The 21733-nt window shown below is 40.0% G+C and overlaps 1 protein-coding gene across 1 annotated transcript in view; it reads left to right on the top strand.

The window, feature by feature from the left end:
- Positions 1-21733, top strand: part of UBAC2 (UBA domain containing 2) — a 188546-nt gene that overhangs the window by 106265 nt on the left and 60548 nt on the right. The window contains exons 5-6 of the mRNA XM_017861955.1: positions 5962-6085; positions 9860-9907. Coding sequence (XP_017717444.1) covers positions 5962-6085; positions 9860-9907 — 172 coding nt within the window. The remainder of the gene's footprint in view (positions 1-5961; positions 6086-9859; positions 9908-21733) is intronic.

Below are 21733 nucleotides of genomic sequence, written 5' to 3'. Positions count from 1 at the left end.
CATCAAAAGATGAGAGTCATTCCCAAAAGTTGTGATTATTTTAAAAAATGGAGTATGCTGTTTCTTATTTAGATGCTTGTGTAAACTTGATGTTGATTTTGAGGGGTGATGTAGACAGAATTGAATCATTTGATAGGAATTTGTAACTCTGTGACCTCAGAGGCCTTTCTGCTCCAGGATTCTGTAAAAATAGTCGAGTAGCTTTTGCCTCCCACAGATGTCATTAGGTTCTTCTAACCTCTAAAGTGCTGAGAGTATGGAGAAACGTTGTCAGACACAAGAAGGAGCATCAAGTAAGTCAGCTGAATTCTTTGGGCCACCACCTCTCTGTGTATAAACTAATGGTATTGAACTAAATGATCTCCAAGGTAATTCCTAGTACAAAAATTCTATGAGGGGGTGTTACAGAGATTTTATGACTTGGTGGATAAACATGACATCATATTCTAGAACTAGTTCATTTAAAACTTAGACTGCAGGCCAGACGCAGTGGCTCACGCCTGTAATCCCAGCACTTTGGGAGGCCGAGGCAGGTGGATCACGAGGTCAGGAGATCAAGACCATCCTGGCTAACATGGTGAAACCCCGTCTCTACTAAAAATACAAAAAATTAGCCAGGCGTGGTGGCACCTGTAGTCCCAGCTACTTGGGAGGCTGAGGCAGGAGAATGGCGTGAACCCGGGAGGCGGAGCTTGCAGTGAGCTGAGATCGCGCCACTGTACTCCAGCCTGGGTGACAGAGCGAGACTCCGTCTCAAAACAAACAAACAAAAAAACAAACCTTAGACTGCAGAGTACTTGAAGAAGACACTGTTGATAAATTTTTCAGTTTGTTGAAAGACCATTCTGGTGCGGTTTTAGCTTTTAATTTTGAAATAGTTATATTAAGTAAAACATTTTTATATAGTGAAGGACTCAACTAGTTAAAGTAATTCCTCTAACAAACTGGATCTGTCCCCCCACTTTGTTTTATTTTGTTTTTTATTTTATTTTATTTTAGATGGAGTGTCGCTCTCTCCAGGCTGGAGTGCAGTGGCGCGATCTCGGCTCACTGCAGCCTCCACCTCCCAGGTTCAAGCGATTCTCCTGCCTCAGCCTGCTGAGTAGCTGGGGCTACAGGCACGTGCCACCATGCCCAGCTAATTTTTGTATTTTTAGTAGAGACAGGGTTTCACCATGTTGGCCAGGATGGTCTTGATCTCTTGAACTCATGATCCACCTGCCTTGGCCTCCCAAAGTGCTGGAATTACAGGCGTGAGCCACCGTGCCCAGCCCCCTTTTTTTGATATCAGAGTAGTCAGGCAGATGAAGAGGTGAGGGGGTCATTATCCTGTAAGAGGCCACTGAAGCTGTATATTAGATCATTTCATGAGCTCACAAACCTTGTTTTATTGCTGTTGAAAGTTACCAGGGTTTCTTGAGTTGTGATTGTACTGTAAAAATAGAGTTGATCTTTACAGTTTTTTGTTTTTTTGTTTGTTTGAGAGAGACAGGGTCTCACTCTGTTGACCAGGCTGGAGTGCAGTGGCACAATCTTGGCTTACTGCAACCTCTGCCTCCTGGGCTCAAGTGACGCTCCCACCTCAGCCTCCTAAGTAGCTGGGGCTATATGCCCATGCCACCACATCCAGCTAATTTTTGTATTTTTATTTATTTATTTATTTATTTATTTTTGTGGAAACAAAGTCTCATTATGTTGCCCAGGCTGGTCTCAAACTCTCCTGAGCTCAAGCCATCTGCCTGCGTTGGCTTCCCAAAGTGCTAGGATTACAGGTGTGAGCCACCACATCCAGTGACCTTTTCTGTAGAAAAAGTGAAATGGACATTTGCAACCTGAACAGGTGTCTCTGTTGTTTTATGTTTTCTATCGAGTGCAATCAAATATATAGCAGTAGATGCTCTGTAAGTATTAGTGTTATTAAAGGGTGAATTAGCAATAGCTCACACCTGTAATCCCAGCAGTTCAGAAGGCTGAGGCAGGAGGATTGCCTGATGCCAGGAGACTGACATCAGTGTGGGCAACACAGCGAGACCCTGTTTCTAAAAAAATGTTTAAAAATTAGCCAGGTGTGGTGGCTCACACCTGTAGTCCCAGTTACTCTGGAGGCTGAGGCGAGAAGATAGCTTGAGCCTAGGAATTAGAGGCTACAGTGAGCCGTGATTGTGCCACTGCGCTCTACTCCAGCTTGGGTGACAGACAGATACCCTGTCTCAAGAAAATAAAACAAAAAAAGAAAGGATGGATGAAATGTTTATAACCTGCTTTCTCTTTTCTGTGCTACAGCCTCATCTGCTTAAGCCAGAAAGGGCTTCCAGAAGATAGTTCTTCACAGTATGAAAAAAGGTCAAACTGAATTATTGTTGACAGTGTAAAGAACAGATGTTGTCATAAAATAAGGAAAAGAAAAAGACTGGTCAATGACTAATAACATTATGGTACTTTGTGAAGTCTGTGTGTATAGAAATAGCAACAGAAAATTTCTGCAGAACACCCTGTGTAGTTTTGGTCTGAAATGTGTATATGTGGCCTAGTATTTAGTCATCATTTAAAATCATACAGTGATTAGTATTTTTTAAGGAATTTTTAAACTTCTCTTGGTATGTGAAATGTAAACAGTGGTCATTAAAATTTCTACCAGTATTTTTTTAGTTTACATTGAAATGTAACCTCAAACAAGAACTCTGCTTTAGATTATTTAGTTATAACATCATTATTTGTACTTTATTACTAAATGTGAACAGAAGAACTTCTATGAATTAAGCAACTCGAAGGGCATGTTCTGTGGTAAGAGACCTCTGGTGCAACTGGCTCCCCAGGTAGGGTTTCATAATCACCAAGAGAGCAGGCCATATTTTGAGCTACATATGAAGCCATATGTTTTAATCCCATTAAAATGATAAAAGGAAGGGGCTTTTAAAACAAAAGGCAAGTTCTGCTGTATGGTTTTACTGTTTTAAAGGAAAATTCATTTCTTCTGCAAGTATTTATTGAAACCTTACTCTATGCCAGGCACAATTCTAGACAGTGGGGATAAAACAGCAAACAAAACAGAGCAAAATCCCCGTCTCTGTGAAGCTTCCATTCTACTTTTAAGATAGACGATAGCTGGCAGTGATGAGAAGGCTGTAAGTGCTGTGGGGGAAGAGAGTCAGGAAGAGAGTAGAGAATGCAGAGGGGGAAGGCTGAGAGGGTGGGAGGTGTGGTTTGAAATGGGGCAGCCAGGGAGGGCTTCTCTGAGAAGGTGCTGTCCTGTGGAGCACAGGATCAGGATGGGGACAGAGACTCAGGGCCTGGGATGTCTTGTTCATGACTGTAGGTGGGGAGGCATTGGAGGATTTATGCCCAAGAGTGACTAACTCATACTTTTCCATGAAAAGAAGGCCCAGCTGTTTTAATCAATTGTGCTTGGGTTTATAATTGGACAAAAGCAATTATTTTGTGTAGTATTTAAAAACTGCTTTGTTAATTTAAAAAAAATCCAATATTGAATATGGATCATGTATAAGAATCTGCATTAGGCAAAGCTAGATAAAATATGATGCTTTCTCTCAGAATTAATAATCTGAAGTTTTTGAGAACTCTGTATAGTCAATTCAAATGTGAGTCATAACAGTTGTTCTAGAATAAGGATTATTTTGTGGCCCTAAATGTAGTGAGCTCCTAAACTGTGCCAAGCATTATGCCAGGTGCTAGGAGAACCAGGACTGCCTCTTCTTCCCTGTCCTGGGGTGCTTAGCCTGGGAGGAAGGTCTGATATGTGAGGAATTCTAGACTGGGCAAGTGGCGCTAGGAGCCCGCTGTGACGTGCGCCTCCGTCTGCCACCCGGTCCCTGCCATCCTTCTCCCTGGATGGCCAGCCGGGTGTATCTGGCATCTCTGTGTCTCCAGTCCTGACACAGGGCCTGCGCTTAGGCCTTATCAGCTGGAGCTTTCCCTGTTCTAGCATTTGCTGCGTCTGTGTTGATAGCTGTTGATGCAGCTGCCATTTATCACATTTGTTTTGTGTTTGTTATATTTTGGTTTGATTTTGTTTTTAATAGTAGAATTGAGAGGACAGTGCATTTTTCAGAATAACATGGTCTCTATCAAGGATGACAAATTGCACAAGAGGCCAGGAGGGTCCTGTGTTTCCACAAAATGGCACCAAGGGCAGTTCTTTGTAGAAGTGAAACATATTTTTTGCATTTTTCTTGTGATAATGAAATAATTCTTTCTTTTTTTTCTGGTGCCCTTTTCCCAAAAGTGGGAAAATAAAACAGACTGAGTAATTAAGCCAAGTATTTAATGAAAAATGGGTGCAAGTTTGTGCCCAAACCACTCTACTCATTCATATTACCTGCCCAGCACTTGTAGGAATGTAAGATTTCAGGCCTGTGATGAGTTCCTTGAGGTCAAGGACTGCTTCTTTCTCTTGGACATAGTTGTAGCTCCTATGCCGGGCATCCTGCCGTGACATTCTCGGCACGCATTTGATTCACTGACTCATTGCAGCGGTGAAACTGACATAGCTTGGGGGCCACGAGGAAAGCCACCAGCTGCCAGGAGGAGTCAGAGAAGTCTTGTGGGAAGAGCTGAGCAGTGTTGCACAAGCTGAGTTTCCTAGGACTGAAAGTGGAAAGCAGAACCTGCGTCAGTGGAGAGTCAAAGCAGCTAGCGTGTTCAAGGAGCAGCTGTGTGGATTTTTGAGGGGGCCTTGTGTGTGATGGGCCAGATGAGGGGAAGCAGAGAGGAGGACAGTGGTAACAATGTGCAGTGATGAGAGCGAACTGGGGAGCTTTGCCATCACATCTTTATGAAGCATTTTATCTTTGGATACTGGAGCCTATGAAGGGAGGTTTTTTTTTGTTTTGTTTTTGTTTTTTTTGTTTTTTGTTTTTGAGACAGTCTCGCTCTGTCGCCCAGGCTAGAGTGCAGTGGTGCAATCTTGGCTCATTGCAAGCTCCGCCTCTCGGATTCACGCCATTCTCCTGCCTCAGCCTCCCGAGTAGTAGCTGGGACTGCAGGTGCCCACCACCACGCCCAGCTAATTTTTTGTATTTTTAGTAGAGATGGGGTTATACCATGTTAGCCAGGATGGTCTCGATCTCCTGACCTTGTGATCCACCTGCGTTGGCCTCCCAAAGTGCTGGGATTACAGGCATGAGCCACCGCTCATGCCCAGCTGGAAGGAAGGGTTTTTAAGCAAGGGAGTGATGTGATCAGTGTTGTGTTTTAGGAAGAGAATACTGCCAACAATGTTAAGAAATGGATCAGAGAGAAGCAAGACTGTAAGTAGAAAGACACATAGGACTTTTGAATCTGTCAAGGTGAAGGTGTCAAATTGACATTCAGAAATGGGCAGGCAGTTTTAGGTCTCACTTCATTTTCTTAGCCCAAGCTATAGAAAGGGTTGAGATTATATGAGGAGATGAGCGAGCAAGAAGAAAAGGCTATAATGGAACCATGGAGAAGCCAGAAGAGTGGTGTAAGAAATCACTGGTCAACCACTAAGAAACAGGGTTTCAGACAAAGGGAGGAAGGAATGCGAGGAAGGAAGGGCCAGAGGCGAACCGTGTCGGAGCCATGGTGACAGATCACTAGACAGGGCCTGAGATGAGGCTTTTGGATTTGACTGTGAAGAATTCTAATGTTTGCTGCTTTTGGTTTGTCTAGTTTCTCATTAGATTTTAGTAATACCTGGGGAAAAAACATTGCCTCCACTTTTCTCACAATTAGTAGGTGCTGAACCACTTCTTTGCGGTGGTTTCAGGAGGGTCAATAAGGATAGAATGATTAGAGTTTTCATAAAGTGTTCTGTACAAATTATTTTGGACATGATGCATATTTGGAAATCAATGTGTATATCTGAGACCATGCTTTCAGACTGAAATAAAATTGTAAGCAGTGTTACTTCAAAGATACATCTGCCATTGGTGTTTAAAATTCACTATTATAGTGATTTTTTTTTATTTGTTTGCATAGCCTGGCACCTGTGTTTGCTCTGTTTGTACCATTTTACTGCTCCATACCAAGAGTCCAAGTGGCACAAATTCTGGGCCCGTTGTCCATCACAAACAAGACATTGATTTATATATTGGGACTACAGGTATAGTATGCATTTTTATGTTCACTTTTCTTTAACCAGATCGGGTTTTTTGGTCTTTCTCTCATTTGATCTCCTTGAAAACAATGGTTTTTTTTCCCCCCATAATCTTGGCTTCATGATCTATATCAAATGTTTAAAGGAAGTGTTACAGAACAGGAACATCAAGGTATATAGAAGGTACTAAAATACTTTCATAGTCTTTAGAAATCTGATAAGAGCTTTCACTGTAATTTGTATCTGTGGAAAATATTTTCATTTCGTTGTACAATTGCACGTGAGTGCTTTTTAACAATCATAGTATGAAGTGGAAACAAATGAGAACAATCAAAAGGTAGAAAGTAGAAAATGAGTATCAAAATTAATTTATTGAATACAGTGTCGCAAATAAAGCTCTGAAGAAGAGTGTGCTCTACCAACCCGAGCTTTGGAGTTTTCAAGAAGCATTCAGCTTCATTATTTCCTTGTTTGTGTAGCTGTGATGGTAGTGTCACCATTTGCTAAATGGTTTGCTGTGAAGACTACTAGAGTACTACTGTCCAGCTTACATTTGAAAAGCTTCTTTGCCAATCCTCAGCGAATGTCAGTTGCTCCCTGCTGGGCTCCAGGTCTGTGGTAGGAGAATGATTTTCAGTTTTCTATCTGTACTACTTGTCACTTTTCTTTTACTCTCACGACTTTTGATGTAGTTTTATTCTACAGCTTCCTGTGTCACCATGTGTCACTTGGCCTTTTGATCCACTGATTAATACTCATAACATTCCTTATCCCACGCACATATAACCGGATACTAGCGTCGCTTCAGAATGCCTTCCTCCCTCCCCTTTTAACCTTTAGCATTTCCTCTCACTTCTCCAGTCTGCTGTCATGTGTTATCAATGGCTCATCTGGGGCGTTTTCTTACCACTTTTACAACCGTTTCTCATGAAATCTGTTTATTCTCCATCTCTCAACCCCAGTACTGTTAAACACCCCCCTGATCCTACCTGATATCCATGTAACCAAATAGCCTGTTTCTGCAGTTGATTCTTATAAGTAGGATTTGCTATAGCAGATTTAATATTTTTAAAGCTGTTATAACGGAGGCCATGTGGAATTTGAAGAGCACTCCAGACCTTGCTCAGGAGACCCAAGTTCTAGTCCTATGTTGGCTCTCTCCAGCCATGAGACTTGGGTTGAGTCTTGGAACCCCTCTGAGCCTCACACTGACTGTATAGTTCTTCCAACTCTAAAGCTATGTAGAATCTTTGAGAATGAAAACACTGTTTTATTAATTGTGGAGTAGGAGTTCAGTGTGGCATTGTGGAAAGTCTTTGGAGCCAAGTCATTGGGTTTCGGTTTAATGACTTGGTCTGGTAATGATTTGCTTTGTCACTTACCTTTTCTGAGCCCCCATTTCCCCATCTATCAAGTGGGGATGATAATATCTACCTTATAGAGGTATTTGAAGGATAGCATGAAGTGTTTAGTGTAATCTGAACAGATAATAAGAGCTAAGTCAATTGGTTACTATTAATTAATAATTTATGTCTCTATAGCTACCACCATTCATTTTTCTGAGATTGTGAATGTATTTCTTGTTTTGTTTTGTTTTTGGCATAAAGCAAAATAAGTATTATGTTTAATCTCTCGGGGAAAGGGGGTCTTAGTTGGATGAAGAGACACAGCATGGCCTTTGTCACAGGGCCATTGTAGTAGGTTGGTGCAAAAGTAATTGCGGTTTTTGCCATTAAAGTAAGGCAAAACCCGCAATTTTCCACCAACCTAATATCTAGTGCAGTTTTTGCGGTGTTACACAGCTCACCATGAGGGATCCCTCTTAGCCCTGCCGAAAGCAGAAAAGTAGATGCAACTACCACGGATAGTTTTTCAAAATAATAAAATTTCCAATATTTTTGTATTATTTCTGGTAACTTTGAGAGGGAGAAGTTGAGATCAGAAAATAGAGGTGGAGATGCCTCGTTGGCTCCTTGATAAAATCTGGGTCCTTAGCATCAATGGCATGCAGGGTTCTTCTTGCCTGTCTGGTGTCAACTCCCACTTGTGCCCACCTTGAAGGAGTGTAACTGAACTCCTTATTGCTAAAGTGTACATCCTCTGCCTGCCTCCCTCCCCTCCAAGCCTTTGCATGTGTTTCTGTGCCTTTTTCTCTCCCCATTACAACCAGGTACATTGTTGAATGAATGAATGAATGAATGAATGAATGAAGACTTGAATCATAATCGGAAGAGCCAAAATGCTTAAGACTCATTTAAGTATCTGATGACTTGAGAGCCCATAACATCATGCCCTGTGCAATGGGCTATGATGTTATGGGCTCTCAAGCTATCCTATACTTAAATCAGTATCACCCACTGAGTGAGATGTATCCCCTGTCCTCAAGGAGCCCAGCCATGAGAAAACACACAGACACTGGCAAGATGTAGGCAGACATACTGGGGACCACACAGGCAATGAGAGGCTTCAGAACCCAGAGGAAATTACTTTTTTAATGACAAAATGATATGCTCTTTTTACTTGCATATGAGACATGGAAGAGTGGAGAGCATGACTGTGGAGGCAGTCCTGGATACACTCCAGCCCACCACCTGCTAGCTGTTGACCTGCAGCAAATTGCTTAACTACTTGGTTTTGCTGAAGTGCCTTGAGAGCAATGCCTGACACATGGAAAGTGTTGGCTAGTCTATTGTTCCTGCTATTTGTAGAAGAAAACTACAGCAAAATATTTGTCTACATGGTTCCCATCATTATTATCAGAGTCATTTCCACTGAACCAATGTCCATGCTCCATCAAAGGTTCAGATTTAAAGTTGCAGCCAGTGCGCATTTCTAAGTGAGCCCATCACTAGAGCAAAGCTTGCCAGCCTCTCTGTGTATGTCAGCTCTTACCTTTTGTGTCTGTCTTCTTTCTGTGTGTCCTTGGTAAGTGTGCAGAACTTTGAGGTTTTCATCTAGCACAATGCCAGCGATGAACCTGGGCTGTCCTGCCTGAGTATCCTGCCTCTTCCTCTACGATCAGAAGTAAACCCCCAATCTAGAGTTCTAAAAATTAACCAACAATAACCCACAAATCATTTCTTTGTTGCAGGAACGTTTTCAGAGTCCTTATGATTTTTTTTTAATTACCCTGAGCACAACTCTAAGATATAAACTATTTGGAAAACAAAGGGAAGAATTTCATGAGATCTAATTCTGATTACTTTTGCCATTAATTAACTTCATTACTGTGATTTAGTTTGCTCTTCCTTGGGTGAACTAGAATGAGAATATCAACACTTGAGAAAGTTACCATTGAATATAGACCTAAGTAGGCTGGCAGGGTTCTTCCCATCTAAATTTAGGGTAACAATGTTAAGAAATTAAAATGAGAAAGTTATTTACATAAATATCACATCATTGCCAAGCATGGGATGGTGATTACCTGTTTTGTATGTTGTTAATTCTAATAATTTCTTTGTATGTAGTATTTTACGTTAAGTCAGTTGAAGTTTATAAATAACATCATACTTTGGTTTCACTTATTTTTCTTTGCATGGGGTGTGGGCCACGTTCAACTTGTTTTAGGCTATACAAAGTCTGATGTCTGAATAAAAAAATTAATATATAATTTTCTTTTAAACAGTTGATATTTACTAATTTTCCATTTGCTTCTCTGTATTATGGCATATATAGTTAATACTTGATATAAATGGTCATGACTGTAGTTATGTAAAAATAAGTGTGCTGTGACTGGCAGTTGAATTTTATTTTTAGTTGCCTTTTTGTTTTCTTTTATAGCTTTTCACCTCTGGTTCCTACATCTGGATTGTAGCCATAAGTGGACTTGTAAGTGTGACTACCCTTTTATACCCAATTCTCTCTCCTGTAAAAACATTAGGAAAATTGTCCTATTTAGATTTTGCATCATATTCAACTGTCTCACCATTCTTTTTTTTGAGACAGAATTTCGCTCTTGTTGCCCAAGCTGGAGGGCAATGGTGCAGTCTCAGCTCACCACAACGTCTGCCTCCTGGGTTCAAGTGATTCTTCTGCCGCAGGAGACCGAGTAGCTGGGATTACAGGCATGCGCCACCACTGCCCGGCTAATTTTGCATTTTTAGTATGAGATGGGGTTTCTCCATGTTGGTCAGGCTGGTCTCGAACTCCCGACCTCAGGTGATCTGCCCGCCTCAGCCTCCGAAAGTGCTGGGATTACAGGCATGAGCCACTGCACCCGGCTCTCAACATTCTTTTAACCATGGCAGGTCTGGCTCAATGCTACTTCTGTAGTGATTAAAAAGGGCCAGTCACGGCCGGGCACGTTGGCTCGCGCCTGTAATCCCAGCACTTTGGGAGGCCGAGGCGGGTGGATCACGAGGTCAGGAGGTGGAGACCATCCTGGCTGACATGATGAAACCCCATCTCTGCTAAAAATACAAAAAAAATTAGCCGGGCGCTGTGGCGCTGTGGCGGGCGCCTGTAGTCCCAGCTACTTAGGAGGCTGAGGCAGGAGAATGGTGTGAACCCAGGAGGCGGAGCTTGCAGTGAGCCGAGGTGGCGCCACTGCTCTCCAGTCTGGGCGACTGAGCGAGACTCCCTCTGAAAAAAAAAAAAAAGGCCAGTCACATGGAAAATTGAGACAAGGGAGGCCAGTTTGTGCTTTCAAGGTAATTTTGATGAAAGTTTTAGCTGGATTTCTTGTCAGTGTTATCGTTTTTAAATCACAGAGAAAAAAAAGCCTGAAAATGAAGAAGTTGGACTTACTAAAAATAAGGAGAGATAGTCTGCTCATTTGGTAAAAAGACATTATCACACGAGGGAGAAAACATGCCAACTGGAAAGTCAGGTGGGTTGGACCTGACCCAAAGGACTCATCATGGAAGAAGGGAATGAACCAAGCAGCCTCAGTGTGTGTGCTGGAATTTTTTCATCTTGCCCATGCTATTGTATTTTATTTTAATAATAAGCATTTGTCCTAAATTCTCCATGAGGTATTTAAAAAGAAATTAGAGCATGAAATGGAGTTTTATTCTTCATCCATGACTTAAATTTCAACCTCCGGATTTATAAAAATACATTTTAACTAGTGGTTATAGAGCATAGTTTTAATTTCTTTCTTGGAAAAGACTAAAAATGACAGAATGGATTCATAATAATACACATTTCACTGCAAGGACTGCACACATTTCAAGTAAATTATCACTATCCTTGTTTCTTGGGTGAATGACTGGTATTTGGGGCCAGTGTGTCATCCTGTATACCTGCTTACCCCTCTTCTTCCTTTAAGCTCTCTTTATTCCTTTTCTGTGTTCATTCTTTGCTTAAAACTATGCCTTCGTTCCCCATGGCTGATATGCTTGCAGCCGAGATTCTGGGGCTCCAAGTCACTTTGTTTTCTCCTCCCTAAAAATTTTCACATCTGCCCAGATACGTGATTTGGCTTCAGGACCACAGAACTAAACCCTGTTGTGAAGTCTTCAGAACACCTGAGCTATCCGTCTGGTATTCTTGAGACTTGTGGTGGCTTAGGGCCATCCTGGGATTAGACTGATTCTCTGGGACACAGGTGCCAGACTCTCCCAAGTCTAAGCTCACGCAGTTAGTACTGCTGCGTGACTGAGGAAGACTTAACCAGCCTGAGAACAGCAAAGAAGGAGCTCATTGCTTTGATCATGAGAGCTGCCTAAGGATGTACCATTTCTTCCATGGCATATTTGTTTCACTTAGCAGTAATGGTTTTGAGTTCTGTTTTAAGTATTTTCCAAAAGCATTCAAATATTGAAGTACCTTATTATATATGCTTTCATTGTGTTAGTTACTATTAATTCTTTTACTCTCAATATTTGTCCCCTTCTTTAGTAACTCTTATGTGACTCAGTTTTTTAAAACACATTCCATTTTCTTTCTTTATTCTTTTTTTAGACTCCTGGCTTTTAGTGCTTGCTGTCTCCTCAGAAAGTTTCATTGTGTGACATTCAGTGCACTAGAATTGGAGGTTGCATTTTTCATCTCTTTGTAGGCTTTTTAAAATCTAAAATTGTATGTTAAGATCATAGTCTTTTCCAGTACACATGTTTAACAGGTAGTGGGGTACCTGTTTTAAGTTTTAAAAGAGAATCAGACGTTTAAAATAAAATTCTTGACAAAAAAAAAAAAAAAAAATTCCCTTGTTTCAAGGAAGCGTGAATATGAATTACAGTGTGTTTGGAATATATGTTCAAAGATGATGTAGCATTTTGAAGAACCCTGCTAATAATAAACATTTCTGAGCCTTTTACAGTCATTGATTCAGCCAAAGTTACCAACCTTCTATGACAAAAAAATCTGATAAATCTTCATATTAACCTTGTTCTTTATTATTATTTTGCCATAATTAGATGACTGTGTTTATTTAAAATAATTAATATTCATGAATCATAGCCAGTTTTCCTACGTTCTATACCATAAGCGTTGGTGCTTATTTTGAACCTAAGGAACATTTTCTTTTTTTGTCTAGAAAATTCTCATTTTTATTATGAAATATTTACTGTGATATGGCATACTTTAGGTAAGGAAGATTGTAAAAGAGAGTATCAGTATGATTTGTGAGTGAGTGATTCGCACATCACTGACTATAGGATGCAAGCCTGAGATTCACAAAGTCACAGTCTGCCTATTCCAGATGGCTCTTGCTCAACATGACTTCCCCTCTTCCTTTATAGATCAAGTGACTTCCCTTTTTGGGGAGATATTATGCTGAATAAAATACAAACAAAATAAAATTCTTACTATGCAAAAGAAATGCACAGATAATTATAATCATAGATGATATTCAGTGTTTTGGGAAATGTTACAAAACCCGTTGATGAGATTTCACGTTTTGGTATTGAAACCAATAATTCACTTAACCATGTGTGTTAAGCAATGATTTTATTTCAGTCTGGCAACTAACGTGTTTTTTAAGAGAAAGAGTATTTTTTAAACAGATATTTGTATGAAGCATAAGTAATTTGTTATTTGCTGTCATAGAAACCAAAAACTTTACTCATGCTTTTCTGGAAAGCTGCCAACTTTGGACTGAGCTTATTTTATTTAGCTAGGTACTGGTTGATTTATTTTGTTTAGGCTAGTTTTTTTTGTTTTGTTTTGTTTTGTTTTAAAGACAGGCTTGCTCTGTCACCCAGGCTGGAGTGCGATAACATGATCTTGGCTCACTGCAACCGCTGCCTCCCTGGTTCAAGCGATTCTCGTGTCTCAGCCTCCCGAGTAGCTGGGATTGCAGGTGCATGCCACCACGTCTGGCTACTTTTTTTGTATTTTCAGTAGAGACGAGGTTTCACCATGTTGGCCAGGCTGGTCTGGAACTCCTGACGTCAGGGAATCCGTCCACCTCAGCCACCCACAGTGCTGGGATTATAGATGTGAGCCACCGCGCCTGGCCTAGACTAATTTTTAATCTCTCCTCGGTGTCCCTTATTCTTGCATAATTATAGGTGTCTTTGAATATATAACTTTAAAGTATTCCACTGATTAAAATAGAAGGTTGATAAATTATGTCAGTACAGTATTTTACTAGGTAAATTGACCACTTTTTATCTTCAGTGATATCACAGAAAATAACTAAATCGTTTTTCTGAGTTGAGGGAGGACAGTTTTTAGCTTACAGGAGCAATAGTAAGTTAGTTTGCCCAGGATGGCTGTCAGACCTCAGTTCTCTTTTGTTATCCAGTAGAGACTCCAGCTGCTGCCCGGGAAAGGTGAGGGGGATTCCCTTGTACTTAAAGATTACTGTAAGATTATTCACATGTATCATTGATAAATGTTTTGTGTTGCCTTTTCCTCCTTTGACATTTCTGATTTTTAATGCAAACATTTAGTATTTAAAATAGGACTTTTCATGAAATGTTGCAAAATTGTAATTGAAAAGCTTGGCTGTTACAGCCAAGTGACATATATCAGTTTAAACAAATACTTCAACATTTCAGTGACTGTATTAACTGTTCTTCTTAATGTCTGGTGAGAGACCTTCAGAAATTGAAGTCAGTCTTTATATATTCCTAATTCCACTAATTTTGTTACACATTAATACTTTTCTTTTCCTTAAAGCGTTGCTTACTTACTGAACTTCATTTAAATTCTTTTTTGTGGTTCTGCAGAGAGCTTTTGAGCCATCTACATCCCAGAACTTCTTCATTTTCTGCAATTTTATGAATCATAGTACTGAGTCATTACCACAGGGATGCACCCTAATTCTCAAAAGCCGAGGCCTCAGGACTGATCTGATTCTGGCATGATTAAAATAGAAAGAGCCTTCTTTTGCCGATTTTTCTTTTTATTACAGTTCACACATTTATCTTTACTTGAGCCTCTTTCAAGCTGTTTGAGAGTGAATTAACAGGCTATATTCCTCAGACTTCTCCCTTCAACGCAGCCCTTCACTGTACCCATTTCCTGCATTCGTTACTTGTGTACAGTATTCGTTACTAGTATATCAGACTTTGATTATCTCTGATCCAGCAACCTTAGTGTGGAAAAAAAAAAAATCTGTTACACCCAAAAGTAAGATTTGGGACTTCGAATGTGGTCTGAGTTTGGATTATTTTCTGTAAGCAGTGGGGATCTTTAAAGCACTTCAAGAGGAAAGAATTTACGATGGTGCCAGATTACAGAAGCCTTATCAGGGTTTGTAGATCATAGGACGGGGATAGGGAAAATGAGCCATCTGGAGGGAGTCAGGACAGCTCATTTGCGGTCTGTGATTTGCCTTTCTCTCTTCCCTCTGTAGTACTTTTAAAGACAAACAAAAAAACCCACACTACTGTCTTAAAGTAACTGTGAACAAATGGAAACAGCATAACCTGCTGTGGAAGCATAAGCATCCTTAGAGTATGTTTTGAGGCCCTGGCCTGCTTCTAGGCGAGGAATGGTAGGTGCGGGTTCCTCTGCACTGCCTCTGCTTGTGCCCAGCTCTCTTCTCTCCATGCTTCCTTTTCTCCTACTTAACCTTCTTTCCCTTAGATTGCTTCTCCATTGACCAAAGAGAGGTATAGGTAGCAGGTCAGATAACTCCTCTGATGCACAAGCCTCCCAGTTAAACTTAGATTTGGATTATTTTCTAGTAGTTCATTGAAAATGAAGACAGAAGCTGCAAAGAAAAATCAAGGCTAACCGGATACAGTGGCTCATGCCTGGAATCCCAGCTCTTTGAGAGACTGAGGCAGGTGGATCGCTTGAGCCCAAGAGTTCAACACCAGCCTAGGCAACATGGCAAAACCCTGTTCCTACAAAAAACAAACAAACAAAAATTTCAAGGCTGACCAAAGCCATGAGGGTGGTGGGACTTGAGAAAGGACCATGTGTAGAAGTTGAAGACGGGTCCTTAGGAAACATCCAAATTTGGCGGGTGTTTTATGATTAAAATAGCAAGTGTGACGTCAGTGCTTGTCCATTGTACACCCCACACACACTCACATTCACGTTGACTCATCCATATGCACTCCCTTCTCTCCTTTTTCTTCCCTCCCTCTCTATGCCCCTTTCCCTGTCCTGACGACCGGGAGCCGGGACCGACTGGAGGAAGCCTTCTGTTAATATATTCTTCCTTGTGGCAATTGCAACTCAGGCCCAGGATGACAAATGGTGTTGTAGGCCGTTGTTAACACAGGGAGGTAGTGACCAGTCGACATGTGATTTCTAAATGTTCAGTGCAGAATAAATGAAATGATGCCATTGTCTTAATAAAGCTGGCAGATAGAATTGACTTATAAAATTTATAAAAATAGCTATAAAACTTTATTGTTGCAACTTATGTTCTACCTGTAGGCAAAAATGTAGCCTCCTTTCAAAGCCTTTCAAAATGCGACCTCCTCACCTACCCCTGTCACTTCTGTGAACCATACACTGCAACGACACTCAATATTTTACTGTTCCCAAACATCCACTTTCAGGATTCTGTATCATTGTGCAAACACGTATTTTTCTTTAACAAACACACAGCACTTACTATGTACCAGACACTTGTGGTAGATTTTTTGTTCTAGTATTTTTGTTTGTTCAAATATATTTGGTCAAAATATGTTCTGCCCCTCAGAACAAAATATGTTCTGAAGCCGTCCCTCTAGGGCCTCTGCGTGCCCTGTTGACATCAGGTTTTGTTCTTTGACTTACACCAGCCACTAAAATATGAGCAGAAGTGACAAATGCTTCATCTAGGCAGAAGCTTGAAGAGCCACTGCCTGGTTCCACCATTGCTCTGTCCCCTTTGCCATGAGAAAAGCAGGGCCCAGAGAGGGGCTGCTCCTCAGACTCCAGAATGAAGAAGTCAAATGGAGCAGGGTTGTACCAACATGTAGCGTGAACAAGAAATAAATCTTTGTTATAAGCTACTGAAATTTGGGATAATTTGTTACCACAGTATAACTTAGAAAAAGCTGACTAATAGTACTCTTTTCTAAGCACTTTACAAATATTATTCTAATTAATCCTTATAAAAACCCGAAGAACTCGGGACTATTCTCCCCATTTTATAGATGAAGAAACTGAGGCACAGGGACATTAACTAAGTCATGCACTGCATAACAACGTTTTGGTCAACAACCGAGTGCGTATTCAGTGGTGGCCCTGTGGATTCTAATGGCGCATAGGTAGAAACCTGGAGTATGGCAGTCAGTGTTGGCACTACAGATCGAGTAGGGGAAATGACTGATATTCAGTCATGGTGCTGGAATACCTGATTTTCTGTATGAAAAAACATACATCCATAAAAATACATATCCCATCTAGGTTTGTGTAAGTACGTTGTATAATGTTCACATGATGACCAAATCACATAACAACACATTTCTCAGAATGTGTCCTTATCGTTAAGCACCACATGACTGTAATTTGCCAAGAACACCAGCTGAAAAGTAGTGGAGACAGGATTCAGATGTAGGTAGCATAACTGTAGTGTCTATGCTCTTTTTTTTTTTTTTTGAGATGGAATCTCACACTGTCACCCAGACTGGAGTGCCGTGGGGCGATCTTGGCTCACTGCAAGCTCCACCTCCCGGGTTCATGCCATTCTCCTGCCTCAGCCTCCCGAGTAGCTGGGACTACAGGCACCTGTCACCCCGCCTGGCTAATTTTTTTGTGTTTTTAGTAGAGACGGGGTTTCACCATGTTAGCCAGGATGGTCTTGATCTTCTGACCTCGTGATCCGCCCAGAGTGCTGGGATAACAGGCATGAGCCACCGCGTCTGGCCTGTGTCTATGCTCTTAAAAGATAGCTTTGCATAACCACATGCAGTTTCTTCCAATTATATCCCCTCTTTCACTCACATATCCCTTCTTCTAGGAAATCTTACTCATTTAAGTCCTGGCCCAACCTTTTTCCTGAGTCAGTCCTGACTTTATTTATGAGAGCTCCCCTCTTAAATGTTTCAGTTACAGTATGTTATTGTTGACTATAGGTATGGGGTTGTGCAGTGAATCTCTGGCGCTTATTGATCTTGCTTAACTGAAACTTTATGCCTGCTGATTTTTAACTCTCCTTTTTCCTCTGCCTCTAGCCCCTAGCAACCACCATTTTACTCTCTGATTCTTTGAAATTAACTATCTTATATATCTCATATAAGTGGAATCATGCAGTATTTGTCTTTTTGTGACTGGCTTGTTTCACTTAGCATATAGGTCCTCATGTTTCATCCACGTTATCGCATATTACAAAATGTCTTTCTTTTTGAAGGGCTGAATAGTATTGCGTTGTATGCATGGACCACATTTTCTTCATCCCTTTGTCTATCGATGGGCACGTAGGTTGTTTCCGCGTGTTGGCTATTGCAAATAATGCTGCGATGACGTGAGAGTGCCGAGACCTCTTTGAGATCCTGATTCATTTCTTTTGGATGTATACCCAATAGTGAGATTGCTAGATCATGTTAGTTCTATTTTTAATTTTTTGAGGAACCTCCATACTGTTTTCCATAGTTGTATCATTTGCATTTCTGCCAGCTGTGCACAGGGGTTCCAGTTTTCCCCACATCCTCACCAACACTTGTCTTTTGGTGTTTTGTTTTTTTATAATAGCCATTCCAGCAGGTGTGAGGTGATACCACATTGTGGTTTTGATTTGCATTTCCCTGATGGTTAGTGACATTGAGCATTTTTTCATGTACCTATTGGCCATTTGTATGTCTTCTTTGGAGAAATGTCTGGTTAGGTTCTTAGCCCATTTTTAAACTAAGTTATTAGTTTTTTGGTATTTAATTGTAGGAGAGTCCTTTTAGTTTATAGGAATTATATGTTATTCTTCGTAATCTTCAGTGCCTATCACAACGTCTATTTGATACACATTCTAAAAATAATTTTTTAGTTTAAAAACTTAATAGTGTCAAAAAATAATTTCTGTGTTGTAAAACATTATACTACATGATTGTCAGGATGCTTGCAACGTGTACTGCCTTACTAGGTTCTTGATGTGTTCTCTATAGTGGTAGAGTACCTGGACTGCCTATTTTAAAGATAGGGAGGCTGAGGTTCAGGTTGCACGAATGATGGGTGGTAGAGCCAGGACAAAGGCCAGGTGTTCTGCTCCAGGCCCAGTGAGTCCAGCACCTTGCACTGCACATTTCAAGGCTCTCGTCCATGTCTGTTCCAGCCACGAGATGCACAGACAGTTATTCTTTTTTTTTTTTTTTTTTTTTTTTTTTTTTTTTTTTTTTTTCAGACAGTTATTCTTAAAGTTTCCCTTAGCCACACCACTAGGATGAGGCCCCATTCATCAGCAATGGAGACATGATTCTGGAGGGCAATCTTGGGTATGGAGAGGTTTTCAAAGTCCCCAGAGGCCCTGAAAGACACCATCAACAACTTTTTGCAGCCTTCTGTATGCTGACCAATAGCCAAGGAAAATTTTTTCTCATTAGCAGTCTCTATTTTCTTCCTAATATGAAGAGTGTGGCCTATAGCTATGCTTTCTCTTCTAAAATCATCAAGATATTTAACTGGTCCTCTCTCCATGCTTAGTTAAAAATGCAGCTTAAACCTCACCTTCAACAAACTCATTGTCTTGTATTTCTTGCATTGTCATACTCAATCTGAAGTAAAGAAACATTTAGAGAAAACTTAAAGGATAATTTAAAGTATATTAGGCTGGTTTAGTAGTGTTACTGATTAAAGGAAAAAGAAGTGGAGATAAGGAAGAGGTTGCCAAGAAACACCCGTACTTTTACATTGTAGAGATTACTGGTAGATTATCATGTCCGTTGCAGCACAGAACATTTTCCCGTGGGGTCTTCACATTGTCTTTTTATCAAGAAATTAAAATTTTTTCATCAGTTTTGATTATCTCTTTAAACTGTGTAGTTCTGTTTTTTGGTTTTTGGTTTCTCCCTCTCTCTCTTTCTCTGTGTGTGTGTGTGTTTAATGTAAGTGTCCAATGTTTGTCTTTGGGGACTGACTGTGTTGATGCTTCCTTTCTGTCTCTGGGAAGGGACTATGGTAAAATTAACATGTGTTGTTTTGAATTTATTTATTATTTATAAACAGCATAGGATGTTATCAAAGGTCTTCTCATGTTAGTTTATGTTGACAGCTGAGAACATTTTCAAAGCAGCAGCAGGTTTTTGTTGTTAAAAGCTTGTTTTTGTTCTGCTAAAATCCTACCTCTTATAAAATTTAAAAGATTTACGTATCTATTTTAGATCTTTCTAGATCTTCACATTCTTTTTTATTAAAAAATTCTTTTTCCCTTTTTTTGTTTATTAAGATGTTATTTACATACAATAGAACTCACCAATTTTAAGTGTATAGTACATTGAACTTTGGTAGTTGTATACAGTCATGTACTCACCACCATAATCAGTATGGAAAGCAGTCTCCTCACCATGAATGGTGTCTTCATGCCCCATGCTGTCTTTCCCCACATCTAGCTGCCAGCCCCAGGTAACCACCGATCTTCATGTCATTATTGTTTTGCCTTTGCTGGCATTTCATATACTTAGTATTGTATAATATGAAGTATTTTGGTTTTACTTCTTTCATTTGAACATGATGTTTCTGAGATTCACCAATTTTTTAAATTAATTTTTCATTTATTGTATTAAGTAACAATTAATAGATTAAGTGTTAATCTATAGTATGGATGCAGCATACACCATACTTTGTTTATCCATTCACCAATTGATGGACATTTGAGTTGCTTTCAGGTTTGAATTATTATGAATAATGCTGCTATGAACATCTGTGTACACATTTGTGTGTGGGCATATGTTTTCCTTCTTTAGGAACGGAATTGCTGGATCATATGATAAGTGTATATTTGACATTAGGAAATACGACCATGTTATTTTACAAAGTGGCTCTACCATTTTGCATTTCCACCATCAATGTATGAAACTTCCAAATGCTCTACACCCTTGTCAACACTTGATATTGTCAGTCGTTTTAGCTTTAGCCACTCTGTTGGGTATGTAGTGGTATCTTGTGGTTTTAATTTGCATTTCTCTAATGATTAGTGATGTTGAGCATTTTTTTTATGTGCTTAGTGGTCATTTGCATATCTTCTTTTGTGAAGTATCTGTTCAAATCTTTTATCCATTTTGTTCATTAGGCTATTTATCTTTTAATTGAGTTAAAATAATTCTTTGTATATTCTGAATATAAGCTCTTTGTTGGATATGTTTTATGAAAATTGTATTCCAATCTATGGCTTGTCTGTTACCAAAAAGCAAAATTTTAAAATCTTGATTCATTCATTGTTAACTGATTTTAAAATAGTTTGTGCTTTTATGTTCTGTTTAAGAAATCTTGGCTAATCCAATGTCACAAAGATTTTCTCCTATATTTTCTTCTAGAATTTAATAGTTTTTGCCGTTTCATTTAGGTCTGTGATCCAATTTGAGTATAATTCTTTTGAGGTAAAGGGTAAGATTTATTCTTTTCCACACAGATACTCAATTGTTCCATTACCAGTTACTGAAAAGACCCTTTTCTCCATTGCATGACCTTGGCACCAAAACTCAGTTGACCAGTATCGGTCTATTTCTTGACTCTTTTCTTTCCTGATTATCTATATGTCTGTCCTTATGCCAATACCACACTGCACTGATTACTCCAGCTTTATGGTAAGTCTTGCAATCAGGCAATATAAGTCCTCCCACCTTGTTTTTCTTTTTTAAAACTGGTTTGCTTATTTTAGGACATTGACTTTTAATATACACTTTACAATCAGCATGTAATTTCTTCAAAAAAGGGGAAAAAGAGTCAAGATTTTGCTTGGGATTGCATTGAAACGTTAGATCAACTTGGGAAGGATTGCCATGGTAATGGTCGTTAAGTGTTTCCACAGATTCTTTTACACATCAAGAGGTGGAGCTTATTTTTCCTCTGCTAGAGTTTGAGCTGTACTTGGTGATACTTATAATGAATAGAATGTGGCAAAAATGATGGAATGTGACTCCCAAGAGCAGATCATAAAAGACACAGCTGCTTTGATCTTGCTCCCTCCTGGATCACTTGCCCTTGGGGAGCCCGTCTGCTATGCCATGAGGACACTTAAGCAGACCTGTGGAGGCGTCCACATGGCCAACAGTTGTGGCCTCCTGCCAGCAGTCAGCACTAACTTGCTGGGTGTGTTTTTGAGCCACCTTGGAAGGTTATCCTCCAGTGCCAGTCAGGTCTTCAGATGAGTGCAGATAGGCTGACATCTTGACT

The sequence above is a fragment of the Rhinopithecus bieti genome, unplaced genomic scaffold, assembly GCF_001698545.2.
Source record: "Rhinopithecus bieti isolate Rb0 unplaced genomic scaffold, ASM169854v2 scaffold_2254, whole genome shotgun sequence".
Lineage (NCBI taxonomy): Eukaryota > Metazoa > Chordata > Mammalia > Primates > Cercopithecidae > Rhinopithecus > Rhinopithecus bieti.
Note: the sequence above shows the minus strand (reverse complement) of the source record. Positions and strands in the feature narration are given on the sequence as shown.